The sequence below is a fragment of the Protopterus annectens genome, chromosome 7.part1, assembly GCF_019279795.1.
Source record: "Protopterus annectens isolate FY-2018-M chromosome 7.part1, PAN1.0, whole genome shotgun sequence".
Lineage (NCBI taxonomy): Eukaryota > Metazoa > Chordata > Ceratodontiformes > Protopteridae > Protopterus > Protopterus annectens.
In genome coordinates, this window is record NC_056740.1 from 541,588,321 (window position 1) to 541,601,079 (window position 12,759).

At 39.9% G+C, this 12,759-nt stretch overlaps 1 protein-coding gene across 4 annotated transcripts in view; it reads left to right on the forward strand.

The window, feature by feature from the left end:
* Nucleotides 1-12,759, forward strand: part of TCF12 (transcription factor 12) — a 1,980,472-nt gene that overhangs the window by 1,730,121 nt on the left and 237,592 nt on the right. For all 4 annotated transcript variants that reach the window (XM_044078972.1, XM_044078971.1, XM_044078973.1 and 1 more), the window contains one exon: nt 2,923-3,001. In XM_044078972.1, the coding sequence (XP_043934907.1) occupies nt 2,923-3,001 (79 nt within the window). The remainder of the gene's footprint in view (nt 1-2,922; nt 3,002-12,759) is intronic.

Sequence of the window (12,759 nt, forward strand, 5' to 3'; positions counted from 1 at the left end):
AGAAAGGAAACCTGGATTTTTGTGCCATTTCTGATGTCTCAATGAGCATTTACCAAACAGTAATACTTTGACAGTGGCCAAAAAGGGAATGTGTGCAGAAAAAAAATATCTGGCTTGTTTCATTGCCAAATCTAAACATTTAAGTCTGTTTGAATACGCCAGGAGTGCCTGTTTAACTTTGTGTACTGTATAAATCGTTGGTGTGAGATAAGTGCTTTGAATCTTGCCCCAGAAGTGCTATAAACAGACTTTTGTGAGCTCAAGATAGTGAAATGACTAGTGAAGGTTTGAACAAAAGAAAGGAAAATGCCAGGGGTCGTGGACATCTAAAAATAATTCATGAATTAAGTCTCTTTGTAGTCCCACACTCAATAACATTAGCATAACAAAGCTTTTCTGAAATGTACACTGTAGTGTTTAAAAATTGGGCTAACAGCTCTGGGGTTTGCCTCTGCAGGCAGTCCGTTGTCTTGTCTTTGTCCAGGCCCCTTTTCATTAGGCCTTGGCATATTGGCACCCTGCTGGCTGGAATCGACCGTAACTGATGAGGGGTGGAGTCTTATTTGTTGTGGTAAAATGAGTCGTGTTACCGTTTAAGTCTGGCAGAAGGCAGCAGAATTATTCTGCATTGGTCAATTAACAGCCCAAGGACTGAGAGTTGAATCTGTGATGAACTTTGACTTTAGTGGCTGTTGTTTTTTTTCCTCCTAAATAGGTGGTTCATCTTATTTGAAGTCCCGTCATGCTTTATTTGATATTTCATTCAACAGTAGAATAGAATGAATTGCATGAGGAGCTGTCAGTATATCATGTCGTATGATAGTGCAGATAGATGCACAATCTCTTCCACAAATTGAACCATCTTTAAACAGTGCCTTTGAGGTAGTGATGCCAGATTAATGGGTTTTGGTGGTTGCATGTCTTTTGCTACTTCAGCATGATACAACAGCTTATTTTAACACACTAGTGCCCTCCTTAGTGAATTAATTTCCTGTATTTTATGTAAAGGTGCACAGATAACAGGGTCGTTTTTTAAATATTTGTGCTCATGATGCCTTCGGTGCAACAAAAATAAATGCAAGTTTCCTTACCCGTTGGTTATGCATTAATTCACTCTGACAGAACCTTTATTTTTTTCGTCTTACAGAAAGTTAAGTTGTTTATAGCTAAACAGGTATGTGATTGAGAAAAGTAACATTTTCTTTTAAGATAGGGTGAAGGTAAACAGTTTGATAGTGCAGTAATGCGATAGTTAATTATAGAAGTAATTATTTCAAAGGTAGTTCATTTACTGCATTCATTGTGTTGTAGTCACTGTATATATTTTATACAAGTGATGCTTTATTAGTTTATTCTAGCTGGGATGAAGCCTATTTTCATTTGAACCTCAGGAGCACTGTCTCGTTTGTCAGTTCAGTAATGGAGACCGAAGGAGTCAAACCTGGTGCTTAGAGCATGAAATTTGTTAGCGGCTCATAGCCTTTAGTCCTGTGGGCTGCTAGACCGTTTTGCTGTGAGTTTTTTTTTCTTCTTTTTTTCCCCCTTCATTTCTGCTACCTGTCCACTGTCAGTTGTTTTGGCTAGGACGTCTTATCTGTTTTTGTTACCTTTTCACTCCTGCACATCCATGTACCTGCTAATCAGAAGAAATGTTGTTCCAAGCTGAGGCCTGGGATTGTGAGAAATCAGTACAGTACATCTCAGCACTCTCATCCCCCTGGCTTGTTGTGGTGCATCTATGTCTCGGATAATTTATAACATTTGTTATGGTTTGATACTTGCTGTCATGTGGAACCTTTGTAAATGGGAGCCATCTTTTTTATCTGTGCATGGCCTGTGAAAATGAATGTTTTTTGGGGGGGGGGTCCCTCTTATTTTCTTTTCAAATACATGGATTAGGAATGATAGTGTTATTTTGATGCTTTCTATAGATGTGAAAAGAGATGAGCAAAAAAAAAAAATAGAAAATAAATATAGCATAAATAATGTATGATGGTGGAGTTTACAGTATTGCATTTTGTGAAATTTTTTCCCAAAGAAGATGCAGATAAGATTGAGCACATTTCAGCTGAAGCAAGTCTGAGCAATAGAACAGCTCTAATGCTGTTGAAACTGTTTACTAGAATCCAATATGTATGACTTAGTTTTTAAGGCCTTGAGAAAAGGTTTGGCAGTGAACTAGTTTTGATGTTTAAAGCTTTAGCCTGTTGTAACAGATGTGCATTCAAGGAGCACTGTTATCTTGAAATAAACCAGAGGACCTCCATTATCTGGCACAAGGAGTCAGTTGCTAATAACAAAGGGTCATGTGACTGTTTCATGTTATTAGATCACATTGATAAGTAGATCTTACATCATCTCTGCTTGTATTGCTGCCCAGGAAACTGTTTCAACAGAGAAGCGGTGGGGCTTAGCTTGTCTTGTTATATTGTTTTTTTCTGTAATGAGGGAAAAGATTAATGAAGCTGTAGATTTTGCTACTGTTCTTTAGCCTTCTGTTGCCTTAACTACTTCTCATATTTGGATGCTGTCTATGGACATATTTGTCTTGTAAGACAGTAATGTTAACCCTGCATCTGGGAAGTATACACGTGTTACACCTGATCCAGTTTTCTGCATCTGTATAGACCATTTTTTTTTCTTGTGCCCTAGTGAAATATGGGTGCCCTGGGCTTTTATGGACTGTTTGAGGACTGCCTTCAGAGTGTCATTACGTGACAGTATGACTGCTGCAAGCATTTTATTGCTTTCAAGTAGCAAAACAGCAGTAGGATTAATGAGACATTTTTCCTTTTCAAGTCAGTTGAAGGTTGACAAGAAGGGTTATTTGGAAGTATGTTATATTAGCCTGTTTTCTTTAGCAGCTACTACGTTCTTTTGTCAGCTGTCTCTACATACATGTTTTTATTTATTTATTTTTAGATATACTCACCTGATCACACCAGCAGTAGTTTCCCATCAAATCCCTCAACACCAGTTGGCTCACCTTCGCCTTTGACAGGTAAGAATGCTGTTTGTTCATTTTTTTCCCCCTTTCTTTTTGAGTATGCTCAACTTGGTCTACATGGGTTTTCGATGTATTTTGCAGCCAAGATGGATCCCTGGCTGCTGTTGAATACTGGTATATAGAAACTGGTTCCAGCTGATCGTTTAAAGGTAACGTGACCACTGAATGAGAGGCATTGCATACAGTGCTGCATCAGTTTTGAGCCACAAGCCAAGCTGCTGCTACAAAATGTGAAATAAATGAATGAGGGTCTTTTGCACCGTTTCATCAGAAATAAATGAAACTCTTGTATGACTTGTTTTCTTAAATTAAAAATGTAGGCTGTAGGTCCTACACACTGTTTAGAAGGATTCCTTAATTTGTTTTGCTGTCTTGGTTGTCTGTCGAACTCAGATAAATTGTTTTCATTTCGGCTTGCACTGTAGCCTTGTTTTGCCTTCCATGTTAGTGGTCCATGCTGGCATTCTGCTGCAAGGGATCTGCACCAGCATTTGTCGAATTTAGATAACTTCTGGTACAGTAATCCCGTCCACAACATTGGACAGAGGCTCACTTGGTGCTGTCTTCATTGGCATGACTTGACACCAAGGTAGTAAAGACACGAATACACTTTTCTAATATTCTGGCATGCCTGTAGTATATTCATATCACAGCTCTACCACATCCATTTATGTCTGTAAAACCCTCTTTCAAGTAACAGGGGGGCATAAACATTAAAAAGAAGCACAGAGATACATATTTTTAAGATATTTAATTGGCACTTTCTTAATTGCTACGATGTTTAATTGGAGTGAAACTTTCATTAAATGTTACTGATCTAGAAAAAAACCTGAGCTTTATCTTGTACTGGTACAAGTACAACCCAAGGTGAAATTCTGGCTTTGTTCCAGTCTCTGGGTAGCGAAGTCACTGTTTGGTACTAGGCTGTTGATCCAAAGAACCATTAGTAGCCCAGCTACAATGCCCAAATTGTAGACACCCACTGACATGACTAATTTATACCTTTTTTCGACTTCTTGGGGCTTGAGGTGCTAGACCTGTGGTGTATGTGACTGCCCATCTGTTTGTCCAGGTTACTTTACATCCAAAGGATGTCTTTTCCATCCCCTTATCTTGTCACTATGTCCTGTTTGTTTTAGTGAAAGGTAAGATCTCTTGAGTGGGTGGGGGTTCAGGGTGGTGCTTTGATGTGCAGGTGGTTGCATAGGACTGGTTCCTTTTGAGGCTATGTAGGCTAGAGAGAGGTCACCTTTCAAGAGGTGTAGGAAGTAGAAAAGATCAAAAGCACTTTAAGGCAGTCTGGATAGCTCAGGGAAGTCATGGCCGTAAGGCAGTCTGGATAGCTCAGGGAAGTCATGGCCGTAAGGCAGTCTGGATAGCTCAGGGAAGTCATGGCCGTAAGGCAGTCTGGATAGCTCAGGGAAGTCATGGCCGTAAGGCAGTCTGGATAGCTCAGGGAAGTCATGGCCGTAAGGCAGTCTGGATAGCTCAGGGAAGTCATGGCCGTAAGGCAGTCTGGATGGCTCAGGGAAGTCATGGCCGTAAGGCAGTCTGGATAGCTCAAGGAAGTCATGGCCGTAAGGCAGTCTGGATAGCTCAAGGAAGTCATGGCTGTAAGCCAGTCTGGATAGCTCAAGGAAGTCATGGCCGTAAGGCAGTCTGGATAGCTCAAGGAAGTTATGGCCGTAAGGCAGTCTGGATAGCTCAAGGAAGTCATGGCCGTAAGGCAGTCTTGGATAGCTCAAGGAAGTCATGGCCGTAAGGCAGTCTGGATAGCTCAAGGAAGTCATGGCCATAATTTTCTTGCTGAGAAAACGCAGTGGTCTGCCAGGCTGATTCATATGCTTAGACAGGTACGTGCCAAAAGGGCCATTATACTCTTATGGGCCTGATGAGGGAGGAGTAGAGAGGGATGATAACGTCCTTAGATGTGGAAAAAAATGTCCCTGGTAATTAGTCAGGCAAGATGAAAGATTTTCCTGACAACAGTGGATACATGGTAATCAAAGGTTAGTTCTTTGTCAACAAAAGTGCCCAAGTCGTTAACTTTCATAGGGAGTATCACCAGTTTGATAACTGTATGGCTGCCCAGTTTTGCCTAAGGACACAATGTTGCATTTCTTGGTGTTTAGTTTTAGGCCGTGGTGCAGACAGCACTTATTGGTGTGGGTTAGTTCCTCTTGAAGAATGTAGAAGTCAGTGGTGGGAGTTAATGACCACTCCAAGTTTGCAGTGAACTGCAGACTTGGTCAGCTACAAGCCTTTGATGTCTTCTTTGATATCAGAGAAGTAAATACCAATGAACAGTGGTCTTGGGTACAACCCTTGAGGGACGCTGCTGGTAACTACTCTTTTCAGAGAGAGCATGCCTTTGACACTAATAGATTGGGTTCTGCCAGTCCAGATTGGTGTCCTCTGAATAACATATGGGTTTGCATTTAGTTTGATTATCTTGTCATTAAAGACAGAATGTGGGATGGTATCAGAGGCCTTCTCCAGGTCCAGATAGGTGGCTTGATCCAGTTTGGCAGAGTCTAGTATATCAGTGACCTGTTCAGAGAAGCCAGCTGTGTTCAAGGAGGCAGGATCTTCTTCTTCTTTCGGCTGCTCCCATTGGGGGTCGCCGCAGCGGATCATCTGTTTCCATTTCTTCCTGTCCTCTGCATCTTGCTCTGTCACACCAACCACCTGCATGTCCTCTCTCACCACATCCATAAACCTTATCTTAGGCCTTCCTCTTTTCCTGTTACTTGGCAGCTTAATCCTTAGCATCTTTTTCCCCAATATACTCTGCATCCCTCCTCAGCACATGTCCAAACCAACGTAATCCTGCCTCTCTAGCTTTGTCTCCAAACCTTCCAACCTGGGCTGACCCTCTAATATACTTATTCCTAATCCTGTCCATCCTCGTCACACCCAGTGCAAATCTTAACATTTTCATCTCTGCACGTCAAGCTCCGACTCATGCCTTTTTGTCAATGCCACTGTCTCAAACCCATATAACATAGCTGGTCTCACTACCCTCTTGTAGACTTTCCCTTTCACTCTTACTGGTACTCGTCTGTCACAAATCATTCCTGACACACTTCTCCACCCACTCCATCCTGCCTGTACTCTCTTCTTCACTTCCCTTCCACACTCACCATTACTCTAAACTGTTGATCCCAAGTATTTAAACTCATCCACCTTCGCCACCTCTACTCCCTGCATCCTCACTATTCCTCTATCCTCCCTCTCATTCACACGCATATATTCTGTCTTAGTCCTACTGAACTTCATTCCTCTTCTCTCTAGAGCATATCTCCACCTCTCCAGGGTCTCCTCCACCTGTTCCCTACTCTCAGTACAGATCACAATGTCATCTGCAAACTTCATAGTCCAAGCTGATCTCGTCTGTCAACCTTTACATCATAATTGCAAATAAGAAAGGGCTCAGAGCTGATCCTTGTTGTAATCCCACCTCCAACTTAAACGCATACTTCACTCCCAACGCAGACCTCACCACTGTTACACTACCCTCGTACATAGCCTGTACCACTCTTACATACTTCTCTGACACTCCCAACTTCCTCATACAATACCACAACTCCTCTCTAGGCACCCTGTCATATGCCTTCTCTAAGTCCACAAAGACACACAGTGCACCTTCTTCTGACCTTCTCTGTACTTCTCCATCAACACTCTCAGAGCAAACATCGCATCTGTAGTGCTCTTTCCCGGCATGAAAGCATACTGCTGATCACCAATCATCACCTCCCTTCTTAACCTAGCTTCCACTACTCTTTCCCATACCTTCATGCTGTGACTCATCAGTTTAATCCCTCTGTAGTTACTACAGCTCTGCACATCACCCTTATGGATCTGCCTTTAACAAATCCAAACTGGCTTGAGTCCAGGACTTGTAGACTGCCTGTGTCCTCGTTAAGTTTCATAATGCTTTCCTTTTTTTTCACGTGTAAGGTGAGTGACGCTTGTAGGTACTTGAGTCAGTGGTGGTCAGTAGTTCGTAGAGTGGAACGACTACCATAGTTCTCCATTCCTCTGTGTCAAATCCAATGGAGAGGCTGAGGTTGAATAAGCTTGTAAATGAGTATATCAAGCAGCATCTGGGGTTTACAAGAAGGCAGCCTGGCACATTATCAGCACCCAGGTAGAAAGTGTTTTTGTCCATGGAGAGAGCATTCAGGACTTGCTTAGAAGTGATCAGAGCAGATGTTGAGTGTGCTAATAAGCTGGAGAAAGTTAAGGGGTAAAGTTGGAACTGAATTTGTCTGCTTATATGTTGGCTATGTCCTCGAGGGATGAGTAGGTGTTTCGTATTAGCTCTGAGTATTGCATGGCATTACCTCTCTGGCTTTGGACACAGCTAAAGAAGATTTCATGGTTGTCCTTAGCAGGGATTGCAATTCTCAGTTCATACTTAGGAGGATCTGATTTTGTTTGAGTACCGTGTTGATTTGTTTGAGGCCATCTCTTGATGATAGGGTCTTAAATTTATGGAAACAAGCACTCTGTAACAAAAAAAATTGTGTATGATGAGTAACAAAACTAAATAATTTCGATGATTCTCATTCAGTGAAAATTGATTTGCATGTGTGCTTACACCTAAATTTGCACGGAAGAGATTATTTGTTAAACAATAATCAGAGCAGTCAATAACTGGATCAGCTCATAAAGAAGCTGTGTGCGCACATAAATGTATTTGTTTCTTTGGTTGTGAGTAAAAACATATGAAAAAAATGCAACTCAGATGTTTAAAATATGGATGTAGAACCATTCTTGTTACAGCATCACGTTTTGTAGATTTTGGAGAAATGTCATCTGACAGGATTTATTTGTGCCATATTTTAGACAGATATAAAAAGCCTATCTGTAAATTCTGACATTTCATTTGGTCTTCATGGAGATATGGGCAATGATGTATTCAGGGCAGTTTTACAAGCAAGGAATATAATCATTTATTCGGAAGAGTTGAAAGGACAGTCAAATATAGGTTGCTTTCAGACAAGCGGGGAGTTGAGTCTGTATACATTTGGATAACAAGTGATATTAGCAGCAGATGTGCAGATATACAGAGCCTAACTGTGACAGTTTGTTGAATACCAGAACTGTAATTGTATGCATATTTTATCATTTATTCTTACTCCACCCCCCCATCCCACTCTGATTTAGTCCACTTCGACTGCCCTGTTTGCCTCACTTCTACTATCCCCATTTTAGTAGACATTTGAGAAAATGAAAGTTTGGGATCAGTGGTGTACTACAGAGTTTAAAAAAAATGTTTTTCATCTAATCCACGGCATTTACCAATACCAAACTGCACCTTGCATTACTGGCCGTCTGTCCAGCAGTGCATTGTTTCCATACAGTCTGACCCCAGCTGCAGTGCAGAACAGTGTCAAGACGCTGTGCAAGCTGGCCTTGGAGCTGCTGCAATAACTATATGCCTGCAGCTGGTGGGAGATATTACAATGGATCCGACCCATGGCCTTCTCCTCAGGATGGGAAGCAAACCTTGGCTGCTCACCTCCCACTTTTATTCCAGCTCTTCTCCAGCACTTGGATTCACTAATTGAGCCTAGTTCACTGGAGATGTAATCAGGGCTTCATCCTTTCCATCACAGAACCATCATGCACGTTTGTATTTTAAAGATGGAGCTTATTTGTGAGTTTTTAATTTTGGATTAAGTCATTCAGATTTCATTTAGTAAGACCTCCAAGAACAGAGGTCATCTATTTGAAGATGTCCACCAAGAGCACAATTCTCCACAACTCTCATGTCCACTATGGATAATGCGCAAAAGTGGATGTCTTCTGCTGTTGTAGCTGCCTGGTTAACCAGCCAAATTACAATGGTTATGGAAAGCACCTTAGTGTATACTTGATATCAGCTAATGCAGAGTTCTTTGAATTCATTTAGTCAACACATTAAATATGTGTATTGTGTGCACCTAGGGAAGTGTGGGATGGGAGCACTAGATCAGCTTAGTGTTTTGTCTAACTTGTGGCAGCTGTAATGAAATTAACACTGTTATCTTTCTGTATACTGTACAAAGAAAAAAAGTTTAAAACTTGAAATGTGTATTTCTTCTGCAGCGATAACTTGATAATACATGAGATGTTCTTCATCTCACATTGCTGCAGTCATAACTTATGGGGTATTACTGTAGATGAAGTGCTAACATGATGAAAAGGTTAGTACTTTAGCATAGTAATTCCCTTTAGGAACTAGTGTTGACTTGCTGACGTGTGCTGTATTGGGCTGCGCTTTCTGGAAGTTTGATACTCCTGTATTGTTGAAATATGACAAAAAACTAATTTTAAAAGAAATTTGTAGTGTGTGTTGTTTAGGTGCTTAGAGAACTGTTCACCAACAGATTTTTGAACACGACTCCGTTTTGCTCATGGGATAGGTGATGGTGCTGGGAGCTTCGTTAACATTCGAGGCCTCATTAGTGATTAGGCTTGAAAATGTTGCTTTTCATTTTATGCTGCTCAGTCTTTGAAATGCACATTTAAGAGAGAAGGCTGAATTGTTGATTAGTGTATTTTATTTACGTTTATTGACAGTAATAGTCTGAGTTAACAGAACCTTTTCACAATATAGGACAAGTTAGGAACTAGCAAGCCCTTTTATCTAATGGGTACTAAAAATTGTGCGTTTTGCCTCCGTTTGCATTTTTGTATTTAGGTGGTATGCTGTAGGCTAGTGGTGCAGGGTGAGTTTCTTGCAGATGTACGTATTGTATACATTTCTGAACAGTGTTCATTTGGCATTTTGTAAGGATTTATTTACATTGTTTGCCTTTCGTGAGTCACACTTGATGCTTCCTTTTCTCATGTGACTGCCGCCTTGCGATCATGTGACTGTCGCCAACTGCCGCCTTGAGATCTGCTTTGTCTTCTAGTGTCACAGATCTCTGGTGACGTAACAATGGAGGGTTGTATTTGAGTTGAGTGGTAAATCGGAGGCCATTGAATTCATGATATGTAAAGAATGTTTGCTTGTCATTGTGCCTCTTGTTCCTCAAATTATTTTATTATTGCAAATTCATAGTGTATGTAAGACACCTTAATGTAAAAGCCTAGAGATACGTAAAATGTCAGTATCTTTCTCTATTATGTGGTTATTCCAGTTTACTTGCTTCATTTTTCCCCTTGTTTACAAAAAAGTTTTTAAAAAAAGAATTGGTACTACATTTCAGTATAAAAGTAAAACTGAGGCCCTAGTCTGTAGAGAAATATTTGCAGCATTTCTGCAAATAAAACTAGTACTACTTTTGAAAACTATAATGAAGGAAAACATTTCTCATCTGCAGTAGCATAGATCAGAACGGTTTATTGTGTTTTTTGTGGCGAGACCACTGTTGGGCAAACAACCTGCAAATATTTAAACTGCCTTTTTATGTGGGCTTTTTTGATATTTTATTGGTTTTGGATTTTTGACTATTTACCCAGAGTGTAAGATATAACGAATGTCATCTTTAATGCAGGTATTAAGGGCACATCAGATTAAATACATCATAGAAATACATTACTAAGGCACAATAGCAAAATAAATTGCAAACATTTACAAACATTTCACATGGAGTAAGTACATTCCTAAAACACAGAAACAGTGTCTTGCCATATTAGAGGCGTTGTTAAATACAGTAATAGTGCAAAGTAAGCCATAGTTGGGGCAGGCTTACTTCACCTGTTTGGTTCGATCGAATGCTCAACTGCAAAGTAAAAGAAAATTATGAGTATCCGTAATGTATAGCAACGTGCATCTCAGAAAAAAAGTTCATGTCTTTGTTAAGAAAATTAACAAAAGTAGACAGGAGCGGTTTCTCCGTTCATCAGGTATGTGTTTTAAACTGGAACTGGTGGTGTACAGACACACATACACACAGTATATGTGTGTGTGTGTGTGTGTGCGCATATATATATATATATATATATATATATATATATATATATATAATATACATACCTACACAAAATATGGCTCTACCTGTAATAACCAAAAGTACACTTAACTGGAACACTAATTGCTGAGATGACTTCACCTAAACCTCTATTCACCGAAGCTACGAAACACCGCACTTTTGAATAGGGAAACTAACCACTTGGCCACCAGTGAAAAGTAACACAGATGCAAACTAAACCTGCCTGAATTTGGGAGGGGCTTCACCCCCCACACTAAATATACCAACTCTGAGATCGCACCACACTGGGGAAATGGGCAGAGTTCACCCTCTTAGCACAAGACATCTGGACAGAGCCAAAACTAATGATGGGACAAACACCCCCCAAACAGGGGCAATTTTTAAATATTGCTCTATAAACTTAGAAAGTTGCTAGAATAAAGGCTCTTGTGTTATCATGCATTTTCTGAAGGGTATGAAGCCTGAAATTGAAATGTCTCATTTTTCAGTGAATTTAGTCCTCACTAATTTTCCAGAAAACCACAAATTTTATGAGGAACAGACCAAAAATAGACAAAAATCTGGACATTCTGTGAAAATCTGGACAGTTGAGAGCTATAGTTCTCCCAAAAGATTTTTTTTTCCTATTAGTTAACTTTATTCATTTGTGAATAAAATTATACACCAGGCACAAGTCTGTTTTTGGGACAACCCTTTCTAACTGACTTGGCTCTTTTGCAGGTCATAATGTGCATAAACTGCTAGATGATTTTTTTTTGTTCTTTTTGAAAGTTAGTTTTGATTGTTATGACCAGTTCTTAAACTGTTTTTGAAAATTGATTTAGGTGTTTAATTTTATTGTTCATTTTGCTCAAAGGTTGATTAATGTTTTGCTTCAAACCACCCAGATAAATAAATAAATACTTTTGCTTATATTGTATGAAGTAAACTGAAATAAAAGCGGGAGCCTGTCAGATTGTCTCATAACTACTACACAGTATTTCATTTGTAGCTCATTATGAATTTTTCTTTTCAAATTTCCAAAATATGAACTATACACTTAATGCTGCTTTTATGCTATAATTTGTTAAAGCTCTGAAAGTCTGGATGTGGAGGTTTAACTGTAGCTGTGTGTGTGTGTGTGTGTGTGTGTGTGTGTGTGTGTGTGTGTGTGTGTGATGTTTTTTCCATAGTAGTTAATTTCTGAGAATTCTAGGTAGAAATGGTAGTGCTGCAAGATAAATGGTGCTCAGGGACAGTTTCCAGGGTGTAAACAAAAATTCCTGTTTTGTGGTCACTTCCTACGCTCCTCCTTGGGATGAGATGTTAGACAGAGGGGGGTTTTACTGAGGTGGCTTATATGGATGCAAAGATCCCGTCATTCATGTTGCAAAAAAGAGTAGCTGTGTTCCCCCTTTTGACCTGGCTCTCTGTACCCTAGTCAGTATAAACCTTGACCCTGAAAATAACTGCCTCTTGGACTAAATTAACTTGGCTTGTTGTCGACCATCTCCTAACATGTAAAAAAAAAATAATTGAACAGCTCACTGAAAAGAAATGAACCTTTTATATTATCACATATAACACGTAAAAGGTATTTTGCAGTATTTATTTTGAACAGTTGTAAGCATTTTGAGATGTTTGAGGCTTATAAATGTGTTCATTTATTTACACAAGTATGCCTAGCCAACACCCTTCCCCTGTTGTTTGAGTGATTGCAAATGCTGACACAGTAGCCCGTTTGTGTTCTCACTTAATCTAATATTTCACAGTAGAAGTTTCCCAAATGTATTTATCAAGGATGATCAGGGAAAATGGACCACATAATCCAGTGTTAAGCAC